This window comes from Bos indicus x Bos taurus, chromosome 8 (genome assembly GCF_003369695.1).
Source record: "Bos indicus x Bos taurus breed Angus x Brahman F1 hybrid chromosome 8, Bos_hybrid_MaternalHap_v2.0, whole genome shotgun sequence".
NCBI classification, from domain to species: Eukaryota; Metazoa; Chordata; class Mammalia; order Artiodactyla; family Bovidae; genus Bos; species Bos indicus x Bos taurus.
In genome coordinates, this window is record NC_040083.1 from 29,735,572 (window position 1) to 29,753,981 (window position 18,410).

General features: G+C 36.2%; 1 protein-coding gene across 10 annotated transcripts in view; it reads left to right on the forward strand.

The window, feature by feature from the left end:
* Window positions 1–18,410, forward strand: part of NFIB (nuclear factor I B) — a 257,619-nt gene that overhangs the window by 135,819 nt on the left and 103,390 nt on the right. For all 10 annotated transcript variants that reach the window (XM_027549231.1, XM_027549222.1, XM_027549226.1 and 7 more), the window contains exon 3: window positions 7,207–7,260. In XM_027549231.1, the coding sequence (XP_027405032.1) occupies window positions 7,207–7,260 (54 nt within the window). The remainder of the gene's footprint in view (window positions 1–7,206; window positions 7,261–18,410) is intronic.

An 18,410-nucleotide genomic window follows, 5' to 3' on the forward strand; every position in this document is an offset into this window, starting at 1 on the left:
GGGAACTTGATGCCGTATCATGGAATGTCCTATTGAGAATGGACAGACTGAAGCACCGAGGGAGAGTATGAGCGTTTTGCCGCATGTTTCCGTGCTTTTGAGAGATAAGGAAGCACTTAGTTTTCACAGGTTCTTTATGTTATTCTAATAACCATTTAAGAGCAGAAAAAGGAAATATTGCAAAACTCTAGTTTTGTGTCATCCCAGTTGATGAAAGAGCCCTCCATGAAAACTGAAGCTATATAGATTTTTTTACTGTGCTGGTGAAAAAAATACAGCAAATTATGTACTTAGAATTGTGATTACACAAGCTAACAACAAATGCCAGGGAAATCAGTGCTCATAGAAAGTAAACTCCCAAGGAGGAGGCAGGACAGTTTACAAAGGGATAGGGAGGTTTGTAGGAGAAGAATAGTTTTCTCCTCTGTCCTTGTAAAAGATGGATGGTTTTTGTCTTACTTTGTGTTTTCTTGTTATAAAGTACGTGGATTTGTATCCCTTCCCCTCAGGTTTTTGTTTGTTTCTTACATTGGCTTTTCTCTTTCTTAAGTTCTTCCTGGCATACTATATATGCAATTTATAAAAATATTCTATTTTAGTATGTTGGTAGTTAATGTTTTGGAGAAAAAGAAGGGGACTATTCTAAGCCTTTAGAAAACTCTCGTGGTATTCTTTAGTTGACAATGAGCTGTTTCTTTACCTGCTTAAAGCAGAGGAATATGACAAAGGGGCCCTTTATCACATGATGACTAATTTTAGTTCTAGCAGGAGGCTATCTGTAGGTTAGCAGGTTACAGTGTGGATTTCATTTACTCTTCTGATATCCCTTGATATAAAAGCTATATTGTTAGTCACAGAATTTTAGAGCCAGAAGGGACCTGACAGGGTACCTTGTACAATCGCTTCTTTGCACCAGAATGATTATTTATAAAATTAATGCTTCTCAAATGTGGTTTTCTGTTGATACTCAAGTCATGGTGTCAGAGAATAAAATGAATTCCTAAAACAAGCGTCACCTTGGGGTAGAAAGACAGCCTGTATAGAAAGGTCATCAGAAGCTTCTTGGCTTCCTTCTTGCTTCCTGGAACCCCCCACAGATATCTCCTCCTTTTTGTAGGAGAAAGCCAAACATGAATTTCTGTCTCAAAATACTTCCTCTTATCTATCTCCGCCCATTTCCAAATATTTCTTCAAAAATTAAAGGGAGAACTGAGACTTACAATAACCTGGGAGACCCACCCTGGGAATTGTGTCTCTCTCCCCTTTTCTTGTTACAAAAGGTTTGTCTGCTTGATTCTTCTCTTTTTTTTTTTATTGTGAATAATTTCTAAAGACTTTATTTATTCTAAATTGAAGTATAATTGATTTACAACCTTTCAGGTATACAGAACAGTGATTCAGTTATACATATACGTATTCCTTCTCAGATTCTTTTCCATTGTAGATTATTATACTATGTTGAATATAGTTCTCTGTGGTATATAGTAGGTCCTTGTTGGTTATGTATTTTATATATAGAAGTGTATATTTGTTAATTCCAACTCCTAATGTATCTCTCCCCTACTCTTTATCCCTTAATCATAAGTTTGTTTTCTGTGTCTGTGAGTCTATTTCTGTTTTGTAAATAATTTCATTTATGACATGTATTTTTAGATGTTTCTGCATTGAGGACGCAGGCCTAGTCTTTCTTTTATTCTAGTCTTTCTTCTCTGTGCACCTCTGTGGTTTATAGACAAATTATTTTCTGCTCATTTGACAAACACATCTGTGAGACACTGTAGCAAAGTTTAGGGCCATGAAGCTAAGCAGGGCAGTAGCCCTGCCTTCATATAGTTCAGAATCTGAAAGGAATGACCTCAGCATGGAGGTACTTAGGGGGAAAAAGACAGGCACCCTGTGCGGAGACTCGGGGGCATCAGACAGAGGTGTGACACTCGTGGGACTGGAAGGCTAACGTGTGACCCAGGCGTCCATAGGGGCCGGATCAAAGTGCCTTGAGTGGCATCCCAAAGTTTTTGAAGTTTCTTTCTCTTATGTATTGCGAATACATGTAAAATTTTAGCAGGGAAGAAGCTTAAGCAGTTTTAGGTTTTAAAGAGATTACCTTGGTAGTAAAGAGGAGTATGTATTAGGAAGATGTGAGATCTGTTCATTTTTCAAGACCCTGTTCCTGAGGTCACCTCCCTTTGGTATATTTTATGACATGTCCTTACCTATCCGTCATAGGAAGAACCAATTATTTCCTCTTGATATACACTCACTTATAGCTCCTATCCTGGAGGGGGGCATGGCAACCCACTCTAGTGTTCTTGCCTGGAGAATCCCCATGGACAGAGGAGCCTGTCGGGTTACAAAGAGTCAGACACGACTGAGCAGCTGAGCACAGCACAGCACATAGCTCTTTATCATAGTGTGCATTAAAAAAAACTTGTGCATTTCTGTCTTAGCAACCTCTGAACTTCTAGAATGTGTAGATTGTATAATCTTCTTTTTGAAACAATATTTTAAGGGTCAGTAATGAAAATTAAATGGAAATTTAATACATATTATGGAGAACTCATTATGTTCCAAACATTAGTAACTGGAATACAGAAGGTACTCCATAAACCTTATTGATTCTCATTTAATTGATGCTTACGTGAATGACCTTCAAAAATATCTTTCACAGTTGAGATGATCTGAGCACATCAGATAACTGAGTTCATCCCCTTCCACCTCTGCCCACTGCCCCCCCCCAAGAAAGTTAGTACTCAGTAACAAACATTTAACAGGTCATTATTTATTTATCTTGTATATTTAACAAACATTTTATTGGACTTCCACCAGATTATCAGTAGAACACTAGAATTTCCTTTGTTTAGCAATGAGAATCCAAGCTAAATATATTTAAAGCTGGCCTCTTTCTAGAGCATCAGTTAGTGTATGGACATCAGTGAGAGTAATAATTATGTACAATTTCAGTTAGAAAAAATGTGTAGGGGTTTTAAGGACTTTTAAATTTCTGAAGAAGGTTGTGAATATATTGGTAAATGATGGGGGAGGAGGGAGATTAGGGGAATGTAAAGTTCTCAGAAATCTTTAATTGAGTGAAATGTCATTTGGCTTTGCCTGATTATGAGATTGCTTCATAACCACTCAAGAGGCAGGGTGTCTTAATGGGTGGCCCATGTAGAGAACTTATGTTTTAATAGTTGCCATGTAACTTTGGACAAGTCACTTAGATCACTTAAGTATCCCAGGATTTTCCACAAAATTGAATCACTAGAGAAACTTGGTTACTTCTTAGGTGGGGCTTAGGTAGTAGAAGAACATGAAAGATTGGCTGCTTTTTAAAAAGGAGTGGATACGAGGATTGAAGGAGAGTTGTAAGTGTCATGTGTAGATGAGAACCTTTCTTAGTCCTGAAATCTTCAATTTGGGGGAAGAGAAATTGATTGCTTAAAAAGCATTAATTTAGAATGGCTTCATTAACTGTTCTTTTTCCTAGAAGAAATATATTGTGTTTAATTACACTTCTAAGACAAAGATTGAATAGTAGGAGTTTTATATGTAATACAAAATATATTTCAGTCCTACGTTCTGTCAAGTCGGAAAGAGACAAAGAAGAGTAAAAGATACAGATTGAGATCAAGGAAGAGAAAACAATGTGAAAGGAGAGATAGGGCTGGTTTGAGTCTGCTGCCTTCAAGAGCCCTTTTCCCTCTTTTTCTTCGCGGCATCAGTGTCTCAAGACTCAGTGTGCTGGTCAGTTCACAGTCCCCATTCTGACCACCCTCCTTCTTCAGAGACTTCAGTCTTCCAGAAGGTAATTTTCACTCCTGACTTTTGAGCATTACGGCTCCCTGAGAGCCTCGAAATGGCAGCAGTGCCTTCCTCCCTTTTTGGGAGAGTGGGACCAAGGTATTTACAGAGAAATTCAAGAGGCACACACTTGCCCATCTTCAGTTAACTCAACACAGACAATTTTAGATGCTTACACTGGGATGGACAGACTTAGTCATATCCCTTTTCTCCCTTTCTTCCTGAAAGTCCATTAAAAATATTAGTCATTTTTTGAATGTGCCCTTTTTATGTTTAATAATATCTTTTATGTAATTAATTGTGTAAGAGGTATCTGACCAGTACTTAATGCTTACATAATAAAAGCTTTGCAGTGATTCTGTAAATTAGGTAGTATTATAGTTAAAGATGAAGACCCTAAGAGTTAAGTAATAAGATCACACTGCTACTGAGGGACAGAGCTGGGATTCACTATAATACGTGAAGTGTGGGTACACACACATTCGCACACACAACTTGAACAAACGGTGGAAGCAGTTAAAGAAAACCTTTGGGTATAGAGTAATTTGACCTAGGTGGTGGATTGGAAGGGTTTAGATGTGGTCTGAGTAATTCTTTCTCTGAAGTTAACCACAATAACAGTTCATTTGTGGTTTCTCTGCCAACTGCAACTCCCTGGTTACTTCCTTTTCCAGCAGTTGGAATTAAGTGACCACCGATATGAGGTGACATAAGAGTTAAGAATAGATTAGAGTTAGAATTTACTGTTGGAGAAGTAAGTGTTCTCCTGCTCACTCCTTGAGGGGGCCTCTTCTGTGTTTTGGGGATCCCACTTATGCTATTTTACTTCACGAGAAGGCACAGACATTGGACTATGAGGGAAAAACCTGTCATTGTGTGTCGGTAAATGCCAGATTATTTTAGAAAGTGGCATTGTTAAAAGCCAAGTATACGATTCAAATTTAGGGTCTCCTTCAGCTTTCCCTCAAATGTTTGTGGTTTTTTTTTTTTTTTTTTCAGAAATTTCTTTTTTTTTCAGTTGAAGAAGCTGTTGTCTACAGTTGTTGCAAATGGGGGAAAAGGGTAATTTGCAGCAGAAAGAGAGTTTTCCAAATGGGCTATTGTGGTAACAGGGTGTGTCATTGTTCTAACGAAATACTTTCTTAGGAATGGAAGAGACCTTAATTCTTTACTGGTCCAAACTTCAGCAACAAGATGTTGGGAAAGAATTTTGTGTTCTGTTCTGAAACTGGTTTAACTAAACCTGCTGAGGCTCACCGGGAGCATACAGCTCCTGTGCCCTGCAGATGGACAGCCTTAATCTGCCTCCTGTTGTGTTGTCATGAAGATGGCATTAACCTCTTGGAGGGATGAAGACCTAGACTTTCATAAATGTAAAGAGTTCTACTCTGTGAAGTAGACTTCCATAAATGTGAAGTAGCTTTATTAAACATAAAACACGGGGATGCCCTGGTCAATGGGTGCACCATGTAAGTGGAAACTTCTCAAAATGTTAGAGTCACTTGAGAATTTAAGCTGGAATGTAGTATCAATTCTGAGGGACATTTGTCAGAGGAACTCGAGGCAGAAATAGCTGAGGCTATACCAAAATCGTGTAATTTATCTTTCTTTTTTTTCTTAATGTAGCTATCATACTCCATGCCTGGAAAGTAGCCCATATTGTACCATCTTTTATGGGCAGAAAGAAAAAGATTGATCTCCTAAGTTAGAAGTCACTGAGTCTTGCCTCAAAACCAGAAAAACTAATAGAATTCATGGGAGATGAGACAAACCTTTTGAAGAGAATCTTATTCTCTTTGACTATCTGGAGTCGACTCTAGCCAGAACTCAGACTGCAGGAGTAGTCTTTAAGTGGTTTCTTTTCCATTTGGGAAAATTAGAAATAAATTGGAGGATAATGTGGGAATCATTAAATATATTTACTAAGATTTTATAAAAAGTGTTCTAGGGCAAAAAAAAAAAAAAAAGAGGGGGGGGAGGGAGAAGAAAAAGAAAAAAGGTAAGGATATGGGAAGAAGGGAAACAGTTCTAATTTCAGCATTAAATCTAGTTAGCAGGCATGAGGCAAAGGACAGAAATAAATAACCAAGTTTTATACAAAAGGAAGTCAAAAGGGTGTCCTTGCATTTAATATTAGAAGCAGCAGTTGCAGTATGTTAATAACTTCAATGGAAGAGCAGAGTAGCCCTGCTGAAAAACACCAGCATGTTTCTGCTTAAATTAGACTGGATCCCTGTCTTAGGTGTAATGGCCAGGTTTGGGGAAAGAGACTTTTGTCTGTAGCCACCTGTCACATTTGTTGAAATTCACTATCAAGTTCAAAATTGCCTTTCCTAGGCAAGCAAAGAAAGCTTGCTGAATCTGAGCCATCCAGCCCAGTGCATTCACAGCCGTGAACAGCACATTGAGGAAGACACAAAAGAAGTAGACAGAATCTCTGCCTCTGCTTAGGAGCATGCAATTTAGTTGGGGAGACAAAACTAAACACTAGAACCAATAAAAGAAGATTACAAAGCAACTTACAAGTAGGTGTATAATAATATGGCACAAATGACACAGATAAATGCAGAGGGGACATAGAGGAAAGAGGAGTGAGCCAAACACAACAGTGTCACATTAGTTAGGGAGGCATGTTGCCTAACAGTACTGTAGCTTCTATGGCCCTTTCTGTATCATTGATGAGGAATAACGTGGGATAGGAAATTCAGATGTTCTGCATTGATCTCTTTCTCCTTATCTGCCGAGTCTGTCTATCACAGATGGAAATTAAATTGATCCAACAATTTACTCTCCACAAAGCCATGTTGGTTTCTACCTAGTAATTTATGCTTTTCTTGGTGTTTGTAAATCGATTGCTATTATGGGATGCAGTCAAATCTGGGCCTGGATCCAGTAGGTTGGGGGATTATTGGAGTGGATATGTATGTATGCACGTGAAATCCTGGAAAAATGGACTCTAGTTTCTGTGTATTTTTACTCATTGGATAAAAACCCTATCAGGTTTTTTTAAAAAAGCATGTTTCACTGCACTCAAATTGCATTTTTAGGGAATATGTCTGATTTGTTTCATATTGCTCCTGACAGGCCCAGCCTTCAAGTCACCTTCAGTGGCATTTTCTCCAGACCTTTTGTTTTAAAAAAGCCTTTCCCTACCCCATGAATATTACAGATCTCTACATTTTTTTTCTCTCGACAAAGAAATATATATATACACACACACACGTATCTACAGATGTTCATGTAGTTTAATAAAATATTGCTGCTGAAAGGCTTAGGAAAGTATGCTTTATTTAAACACTTGACTTCATTGTTCTACCTTAAAAAATTTTTTTAAGTCCTTCTGCGGATTGTGAAATTCTTTCAAAACAAATTAAAAAGAAAACATTTTCTGTGATTTCTTTACAGATTCTGGACAATCAGGAAGTCCAAGCCACAATGATCCTGCCAAGAATCCTCCAGGTAAATATGTGTTCCAGGACGTTTGCAATCTGACATTGTTGGAGAACAAAGGTACCACTGTATAGATAAACACCCCTTAATTGGTCAGCTGCCTATTTTGTTCTGGAGGGCAGGTATGATCGGGACAAGATGTGATTCTATTCAGACCCTTCACAGTGGCAAATGCCTCCACATTGCCGTCATCACTATGTACCTAATCACTAATGTTTTACTTTTTGTTGGTGTTTTTTTGAAAATGAATATGCATGTATTTTATAGTTGTGTATCCTTCAGGTGCTAAAAGGCACTGCTGTTTGAAAAGCCAAAAAGCCTTCTTTCTTTAAAAATGCACAAGAGAAAGTAAAAATTTTCATGTTCATTATAATTTATCAAATCTCATTACTGTAAAAGGTGGGCTCTGGTGGTGGTTGACTGTGTCTTCATGAGGAGTTTTTGCAAATGAGTTTTTATTCCATAAGGTTCTTAATAGAATTCTCAGAATCAGGAAATAATGAAAATCAGGCTTTTCCTTTCGTGTAATGTATGCCCAATACTCTCTTGGTTTTCAGAAGTTGTTTCGGATCTAAAAATGACTTTTATAAGAAATCATACTGTCTTTATGATTTTGTTTTTCCTAAGTTTGAAGACATAGAATTTTGATGTTGATTTAAGAGTAGTATCTTTTCTCATGCAGTAAAAACTAGTGCAAAGAAGAATTTCTAAAATTTTAATCTGATAAGATTTTTAATTGTACCTCTGACTTTAGTAAAAGAATGCTCTAAGAATAACGTAACGAAAACAAAAGCAAAAAAAAAAAAAAATTCAGATCAATCACATATACCCTCCACGTCCCAAAAGGATCTCATGTATCTTTTCATTGAAAATAAACCCCAGGTTTATAAAAGGTAATGATAAAAGTTTTCACAGGTCGACCTACTTTTACGTCCTTAATTTCTTGATCTTCCTATCATAATACTTTGCTAATCTGAAATTGAAATACCGGAAAAATCCTCAAAACTACAAGAAAATACGTCAGAACAGTCTTGCTTTAAAATGATATTAGAAAGATATAGCAAGTAAATACATAAGTAAAGATGCAAAGTCAATACAGTTTTTCTTCCTGAAAGACTGAAGGCAGGATTCTTCCTTGCCTACATTTTGTTCTTTATTTTTATCTTAAGAAAAATTTTTTCACCAACATATTAACTTCTTCTATATTGTACATGATCATATTATATGACAAAAGTAGTATATCCTTCAAAGATAAAAAAATCTCTAGTTATAGATTAAACTGTATACTAAGTTGATTTTTCTTTACTTTCATCAAAATCACTTAATATGACTACAAATTGCTAACAAAACATTCAAAAACTGAAAGAATTTAAACGTAATTTCCAGTTAAATTGATGATTTTATTTTTTGTGTGGATGAAACCACAAAGGTGAATTATTTAGAATATACTAAATTTTGTTAGAAATTTTCTAAAGTTGAGAAAACTTATCAACTTTACTAAAATTTCTTCTTTTTAGTTGACTAACATTTTCTCTGTGTAGCATGATAACCAAAAGTGAATTGTATCCAAACATTTTTTAAAAGCTTCGTTACTCATTTTACAAAGAACTGGGAAGGAGGGAAACCTTTTCTAGAAAAAGAGTTGATAAGTATTGTAAGTCAGACTAAACAAAGGATATGTTCTTTGCATTTGAATGACAGCTTGGTTTGAAATTAATAAAGCTGTTATTGTTTGAAATGCATTTCTGAACATGTACAGAGAGAACCATGCTCACTTAAAAATGTTCTGTGCTTGAGCTGAATGAATAATCTCAGAATAGTTATGCAATGACAGAATTTGATTTTCAGTATTTGTTGAGAAGCTTGCTTAAATTTTTCCTTTACTACAGTCAATGTAGCAGTTATTAATGTATCTGTTTCCATAGACTGTGACTAACAGAAACAATCAAGATGAAACATCTCTATTTTTTTTCCTATTAAATTTTCCTTAGAAATCAACCTTTTGAGAACTATGTCTTAAGACTGGAATATTGTAGGTAAATGCATACTATGATTAGTTGAATACTGTGTACATGTAAACTGTACATTGGTTACCAGTTTTTTCAGAAAGAGAATATAATAAAACATATAAAATATCAAAATTAAGTGGAATAAAATGAGAATTTTTTTTGATGATTCAAAAGCATTCCGTCATTTTAACTTGCTTTGTGTATCATTATATTTTGTCTAATAGTACAGATTATGAAGGAATTCTGTTTGATAAAAGTAAGAGTTTGTTCTGTAATACCTTGAAATAAATCAAGCCTCTAGGAATATTAAATAGTTTCTAATTGGAAATGTGCAAAAATCATAACTTATTAAGATTTTTGTTTCGCAATCAATAGGGATAAATTATACTTATTATTATAAGCTCTTTTCATAAATATAAGCCTGTTTGGTATTTTTAGAGCATAATTTATCTCTAGGAGCCTCTGTTCAACTGCTTTCTGGCTTTGGCTGAAGTGTGAAATCTCCGAAGTTCAAATTTAGTATAAGAAGAAGGGTCCATATCTTTATGGACAAATTCAATTTACTACCATATGCAATGAAACAGTCATATCGCTTTGCTGTTTGTATTGTTGTAGCAAAGAAAGTAAACTTTTGAAAAAGATTGCCTTGAGTGGGAGCACTGTCTTGTCGCTGCTAGTTTTCCACTGGGAGATGAGCAACCTCTGGACATTGCCACCTTCTTCTGTGTTTATTGCATAACAACTTGGGAAGAGACAAACATTCAAGATCTTTTCAAGGCAAGGTCTCTTTGAAATCTGTTTCCCTCTGTTGACATGAAGGTAGAGATCACGTCCAATCCTCCTAGAAGTACAGGTGCATGGGTCTCCCACAAATGTGCCATCCCTCTGGCTTGGATTTTCTCCAGCATCAGACATGACTGTCTGACATGGAGACACTTCCTTGCTGATTCAGAAGAACTTCCGAAACGTGACCTTGAAGCTCGTCATACTGTAGTATGGAGTCTATAGATAGGCTTTTAGTTTTTTAAACTGAAACTAGTGTTTAGTGTTGCCTTCTTGAGATTTGTATTTAGTAAGCAAACTAGTCACAGGTATTTGAACAAAAGCTATACATTTTGGGGGAGGAAGAATATTTGATACTTACTATTTTTAAATGCATTTAAATAGTTTTTTTATCAAGAAAAAATAGAGATGTTTTATCTTTCTGTTTCTTTTTAAATAATAAAATAATATTTTTTATTATTTAAAAGTACAAATAATGTATTTTTTAACATTATTTATGTCAAATAATTTGTCACCTTATATCCTTTCTGGAAAAAAATGGAACTAAAGAAATACTTGAATAAGTTAAATAGTCTTAGTAGTATTTCCTTATACTCTTACTATTTTGTGATTTAATGTTTTGTGTTTATTCTTTGTTACGTAGTAGGGATGGGCACTATAATCTTTTCTGGGATAAGGTGCCCCAAAAGTCTGACTTCATCCAAGGATATGACAGGATCATTTTGGTTAAGAAACAGTAAACTACTTCATTTTTTGTATGATTCACATTTTTCTTATTTATTTTGGGGTCAAAAGTTATATGTTTATATCTAGATGCTTCTTTTTGAACAGTAAATTAATCCCTTCTAAGCAATAGAACTGCAAGAGTCCGGTCTCAACTATAGCAAACAACTGTTGTGGACCAAAAGAGAATAAAGCATTAATTAAGGAACTTAGACACAGACCTAATTTTATTTTGAATGATTAAAACCTCCACTTTCACTTTTAGAAGGTGTGTGATTGGATTATATTCTTTTGAAATGAACTTTGATGTGCTATATTACTTTGTGTCTCCATATTCCTTGGGCTCTGAACTTTTAGAGTTCCCAATCCCAGTCTCTTGCCCAGTCCTGGGGTAGTTGCTTTCCAAGGAAAACAAGACAATCTAAAAGTTGGACTTTGCCCCTCAGTCAGCTAGAAGTGGATGCCTCATTTTGGAGTGCAGGAAGAGTATAGGTTTGTGGGGAGTTGTCTCTTGGAAATGTAACAAGGAAACATTGAATCCTAGGACAGTTTTTGCAGATTCTATACTGAGAGCTTATGAAGCATTCTAAGTATCACTAACCAGAGCTTTCTTACCTAGAAATGACATGGACTTATCCTACTTTTCTTTTTTGCAAAATTTGTCAGATGCTTGTATTGTTTTGTGAGGTGCTTTTGTGTGTACTTTGGCAAAACCTCTGGCAACTATTAAGATCATATATTGGGTAAATGTCAAATAGTTTGTCATTTTGTATCCTTTCTGGAATAAAAATGGAACTAAATAAATAATTGAATAAGTTAAATAAAGTGTATCTATTAACTAGCAATATGCTTATCTTTCATTTAAGACAGTATTTTATGTTTATATAAATACCATCTTTGAGAGATCATACAGTATTTGCCTTTCTCTAACGTATTTCATTTTAGCATAATGCCCTCAAGTCCATCCATGTTGTCCCAAATGGCAGGATTTTGTTCTTTTTATGGCTGGATGATATGCTATTCTATATGTGTACCACATACATATCACAATTTCTTTATTCATTTACCCACCAATGGACACTTAGGTTGTTTTTGTATCTTGGCTACTGTAAATAATGCTGCAATGAACATGGGAATGTGTATTTCTTGAATTTGTGTTTTCATTTTCTCAGGCATAGAATCAGTGGATCATATCATAGTTCTATTTATAATTTTTAAGTGATTTCCATTCTCTTTTCCTTAGTGGCTACCCCAATTTACATTCCCACCCTTTTCTCCATAGCCTCTCCAACACTTGTCTTCTCTTTTTGATAATAGCCATTCTAACAAGTTCAAGGTGATATCTCATTGTGGTTTTGATTTGCATTTCCCTGGTGACTAATGATATAGAGCATATTTTTAGGTATCTGTGTATATCTCCTTTGGAAAACATCTATTTAGGATTTTTGCCCACTTTTAAATCAGCTTCTTTGAATCTTTTGCTATTGAGTTGCGTGATGTCTTTATATATTTTGGATATTATACCCTTATCTGATATATTATTTATAAATAGTTTCCCCATTCAGTAGGTTGCTTTTCGTTCTGTTGATGGTTTCCTTTGTTTTGCAGAGCTTTTTAGTTTGATGTCGTCCCACTTGTTTATTCTTCTTTTGTTGTTGCTCTTGGTGTCAGATTTTAAAATCACTACCAAAAAAAAAAAATTAGATAAAATAAAATCACTACCAGGGCCAACATCAAGCAGTTTACTGTGTTTATTCTAGAAGTCTTATGGTTTCAGGTTTTACATTCAGAACATTAATCCATTGACTTAAGTTTTTAAGTACAATCAGATAGTGGTCTAGTTTCATTCTTTAGCATCTGGCTGTCCAAATTTTCCAGTACTATTTATTAAAGAGACTGTCCTTTACCCATTGTATATCTTGGCTCATCTGTTAAAAATTCAGTTCAGTTCAGTTCAGTAGCTCAGTCGTCCGACTCTTTGTGACCCCATGGACTGCAGGATGCCAGGCCTCTCTGTCCATCATGAGCTCCCAGAGTTTGCTCAAACTCATGTCCATTGAGTTGGTGATACCATCTAACCATCTCATCCTCTTTCATCCCCTTCTCCCGCCTTCAATCTTTCCGAGCATTAGAGTCTTTTCAGATGAGTCAGTTCTTTGCATCAGATGGCCAAAGTATTGGAGTTTGAGCTTCAGCATCAGTCCTTCCAATGAATATTCAAGACTTATTTCCTTTAGGATTGACTGGTTTGATCTCCTTTAGTCCAAGACTCTCAAGAGTCTTTTCCAACACCACAGTTCAAAAGCATCAGTTCTTCAGTGCTCAGCTTTCTTTATGGTCCAACTCTCATATCCATACGTGACTACTGGAGAAACCATAGCTTTGACTAGATGGACCTTTGTTGGCAAAGTAATGTCTCTGCTTTTTAATATGCTGTCTAGGTTGGTCATAACTTTTCTTCCAGGAAGCAAACATCTTTTAATTTCATGGCTGCAGTCACCATCTGCAGTGATTTTGGAGCCCCACAAAATAAAATCTGTCACTGTTTCCATTGCTTCCCCATCTATTTGCTATGAAGTGATGGGACCGGATGCTTACTCCTTGGAAGGAAAGTAATGACCAACCTAGATAGGATATTGAAAAGCAGAGATGTTACTTTGCCAACAAAGGTCCGTCTAGTCAAGGCTATGGTTTTCCCAGAAGTCATGTGTGGATGTGAGAGTTGGACTGTGAAGAAAGCTGAGCACCGAAGAATTGATGCTTTTGAACTTTGGTGTCGGAGAAGACTCTTGAGAGACCCTTGGATTGCAAGGGGGTCCAACCAGTCCATTCTAAAGGAGATCAGTTCTGGGTGTTCATTGGAAGGACTGATGCTGAAGCTGAAACTCCAATACTTTGGCTACCTCATGCGAGAGTTGACTCATTGGAAAAGACCCTGATGCTGGGAGGGATTGGGGGCAGGAGGAGAAGGGGACGACAGACGATAAGATGGCTGGATGGCATCACCGACTTGATGGAAATGAGTTAGAGTAAACTCTGGGAGTTGGTGATGGACAGGGAGGCATGGCTTGCGGTGATTCATGTGGTTGCAAGGAGTCAGACACGACTGAGCAACTGAACTGGACTGAACTGATGGGACTGGATGCCATGATCTTACGGTTTTCTGAATGTTGAGTATTAATCCAAATTTTTCACTCTCTTTCACTTTCGTCAAGAGGCTCTATAGTTCTTTTTACCTTTCTGCCATAAGGGTGATGTCATCTGCTTATCTGAGATTATTGATATTTCTCCTGGCAATCTTGATTCCAACTTGTGCTTCATCCAGCCCAGCATTTCTCATGATGTACTCTGCATATAAGTTAAATAAGCAGGGTGACAACATACAGCCTTGACATACTCCTTTTCCTATTTGGAACCAGTCCTTTGTTCCATGTCCAGTTCTAACTGTTGCTTCCTGATCTGCATACAGATTTCTCAGGAGACAAGTCAGGTGGTCCGGTATTCCCATCTCTTTCAGAATTTTCCACAGTTTGTTGTGATCCATACAATCAAAGGCTTTGGCATAGTCAATAAAGCAGAAATAGCTATTTTTCTGGATCTCTCTTGCATTTTCGATGATCTAATAGATGTTGGCAGTTTGAACTCTGGTTCTACTGCCTTTTCTAAATCCAGCTCGAACATCTGGAAGTTCTCAGTTCATGTACTGTTGAAGCCTGGCTTGGAGAATTTTGAGCCTTTCTTTGGTAGCATGTGAGATGAGTGCAATTGTACGGTAGATGAACATTCTTTGACATTGCCTTTCTTTGGGATTAGAATGAAAACTGACGTTTTCCAGTCCTGTGGCCACTGCTGAGTTTTCCAAATTTGCTGGCATATTGAATGCAGCACTTTCACAGGATCATCTTTCAGGATTTGAAATAGCTCAGCTGGAATTCCATCACCTCCACTAGCTTTGTTCGTAGTGATGCTTTCTAAGGCCCACTTGACTTCACATCCCAGGATGTCTGGCTCTAGGTGAGTGATCACACCATTGTGGTTATCTTGGTCGTGAAGCTCTTTTTTGTACAGTTCTGTGTATTCTTGCCACCTCTTCTTAATATCTTCTGCTTCAGTTAGGTCCATACCATTTCTGTTCTTTATCAAGCCCATCTTTGTATGAAATGTTCCCTTGGTATCTCTAATTTTCTTGAAGAGATCTCTATTCTTTCCCATTCTGTTGTTTTCCTCTATTTCTTTGCATTGATCGCTGAGGAAGGCTTTCTTATCTCTCCTTGCTATTCTTGGGAACTCTGCATTCAGATCCTTATATCTTTCCTTTTCTCCTTTGCTTTTTGCTTCTCTTCTTTTCACAGCTATTTGCAAGGCCTCCCCAGACAGCCATTTTGCTTGTTTGCATTTCTTTTCCATGGGGGTGGTCTTGATCCGTACCTCCTGTACATTGTCATGAACCTCTTCTGTCCACATTTCTTCAGGCACTCTGTCTACCAGATCTAATCCCTTGAATCTATTTGTCACTTCCACTCTATAATCATAAGGGATTTGATTTAGGTCATATGTGAATGGTCTAGTGGTTCTCCCTGCTTTCTTCCATTTCAGTCTGAATTTGTCAGTGAGGAGTTCATGATCTGAGCCACAATCAGTTCCTGGTCTTGTTTTTGCTGACTGTATAGAGCTTCTCCATCTTTACTATAAAGAATATAATCAGTCTGATTTCGGTGTTGACCATCTGGTGATGTCCATGTGTAGAGTCTTCTCTTGTGTTGTTGGAAGAGGGTGTTTGCTATGACTAGTGCATTCATTTGGCAAAACTCTATTAGCCTTTGCCCTGCTTCATTCTGTATTCCAAGGCCAAATTTTCCTGTTACTCCAGGTATTTTTTGACTTCCTACTTTTGCATTCTAGTCCCCTATAATGAAAAGGATATCTTTTTTGGGTGTTAGTTCTAAAAGGTCTTGTAGTTTCATAGAATCATTCAATTTCAGCTTCTTCAGCATTACTGGTTGGGGCATAGACTTGGATTACTGTGATACGGAATGGTTTTCCTTAGAAACGAACAGAGATCATTCTGTCGTTTTTGAGATTGCATCCAAGTACTGGATTTTGGACTACTTTTGTTGACTATGATGGCTACTCCATTTCTTCTAAGGGATTCTTGCCAACAGAAGTAGATATAATGGTCATCTGAGTTAAATTCACCCATTCCAGTCCATTTTAGTTTGCTGATTCCTAGAATGTCGACGTTCACTCTTGCCATCTCCTGTTTGACTGCTTCCAATCGTTCCAGGTTCCTATGCAATATTGTTCTTGACAGCCTTGGCTTTACTTCCATCATCAGTCACATCCACAACTGGGTGTTGTTGTTGCTTTGACTCCATCTCTTCATTCTTTCTGGAGTTATTTCTCCACTGATCTCCAGTAGCATATTGGGCATTTTGCAACCTAGGGAATTCATCTTTCAGTGTCCTATCTTTTTGCCTTTCATACTGTTAAAAATTAATTGATCACATATGTTTAGGTCTATTTCTGGGCTCTTTATTCTGTTCCACTGATCTGTAGGTCTGGATTTTGCCAATACCACACTCTTTTAATTACTATAGCTTTGTAATACAGTTTGAAATCATGGTAAGATGCCTCTTGGTTTGTTCTTCTTTCTCTAGACTGCTTTGAGTATTTGGGATTTCTTTTTCTTCCATTGAAATTTTATAACTGCTGGTTCTATTTTTGTGAAAAATGCCATTGAAATTTTGATAGGGATGGCATTGAATCTATATATTGCTTTGGGTGGTGTGGGCATTTTAACTACATTAATTATTATAATCTCTGAGCACAGAGCATCTTGCCATTAATGTGTGTCTTCTTCAGTTTAATTAATGTTTTTTAGTTTTAAATATAGAGTTCTTTCAATTCTTCTGTTAAATCTATTCCTAGGTATTTTATTCTTTTTGATGTATTTATAAATGTGATTGTTTTCTTATTTCTTAGTTTCTTTTTCTGGTCATTATTAATATATAGATAAATGCAGCAATTTTTTGAGTATTAATTTTATGTCCTGTAACTTTACTGAATCCATTTATTAATTCTAATAGTTTTCTGATGGGGTTTTAGGGTTTTCAGTATAAAATATTATGCTATCTGTAAATAGTACCAGTTTTGCTTCTTCCTTTCCAATTTAGTTGCCTTTTATTTCTTTTTTCTTTTTCTTCTTTTTCTAATTGCTCTGGCAAGGACTTCCCATACTATGATGAATAAAACTGGAGCCAGTGGGGATCCTTGTCTAGTTCATAATCTTAGAGGAAAAAATTTCAGCTTTTCCACTGAGTGTGATATTAGCTGCAGGATTATCATATATGGCCTTTATTATGTTGAGGTACATTTTCTGTGTATACACTTTGTTGAGAATTTTTATCATGAATCGATGTTGAATTTTGTCAGATACTTTTTTTGCATCTATAGAGATGACAGAATAATTTTTATCCTTCCTTTTGTGATGTGGTGTATCACATGGACTGACTTGTGGTTATTGAATGATCCTTGTATCACCTGAATTAATCCTACTTGATCATGGTATATAATTTTAATGTGGTACTGAGTTTGTTTTGCTAATATTTTGTTGAGGATTTTTAAAATCTATGTACATTAGGGATATTGGTGTATGAATTTTTATTGTTGTAATGGCATCTTCTTATACTTTTGGAACCATGGTATTACTAACCTCATGAGTGTGTACATACTTTTGATTTTTGGGTAGAGTTGGAGAAGGATTATATTGATTCTTTTTTGAATTCTTGATAGGTTAAGTGTATTCAGGTGGGAATAGCTGGTCATGATAGATTTGGTTTTCTACAGATTCTATTCTGGTGTCTTGGTTGGGCACTGCCAAAGAAAGTCATTTGTGATTTGGGGTTGCGCTTGAAATCTACATCTGTAAAGTTTTCTACTGTTCATCTAGGTCTGCACGCACATGGCAGATGCTAGGTGGACCTTGTGTCTTGCACCTCATCACCTTGTTCCTTAATGCTGGCCGTTTGTTCCAATGTAGTGTGGATTTGCAGGGGGAGCTGACAGTTCTGCCTGTCCTTATTATCCAATCTAGATTCTTGTAGACATCTCCTGACAAAGGTACTTAATGATTGCTCTGTTGGAAATTTCTAAACAATAAAATACATATCCAAAAAAATTTCACTGAAGTGGTCTAGTCCTGAATTTTTATTTTTTGAGAGGTTTTGGATTACTGATTATATATCCTTACTAGTAATTGGTCTGCTCAGAATTTCTATTTCATCATGATTCACTCTTGGTAGCTTGTATGTTTCCAGGAATTTATCCATTTCTTCTAAGTTATTCATTCCATAGAGTATAATTGTTCATTGTAATCTCCTGTGATACTTTGCATTTGTGTGGTATCAGTTGTAATATCTCTTCTTTCATTTCTGACTTTATTTATTTAAGGCATGTATCTTTTTTTTCTTGGTGATTCTAGATAAAGGTTTGTCAATTTTGGTGATCTTTTAAAGAACTAGCTCTTAATTTCATTGGTATTTTCTATTGTCATTTTATTTTCTATTTCATTTATACCTGTTCTAGTCTTTGTTTTTTTTCTCCTTCTACTAACTTTGGGCTTCATTTGTTTTTTCTAGTTCCTTG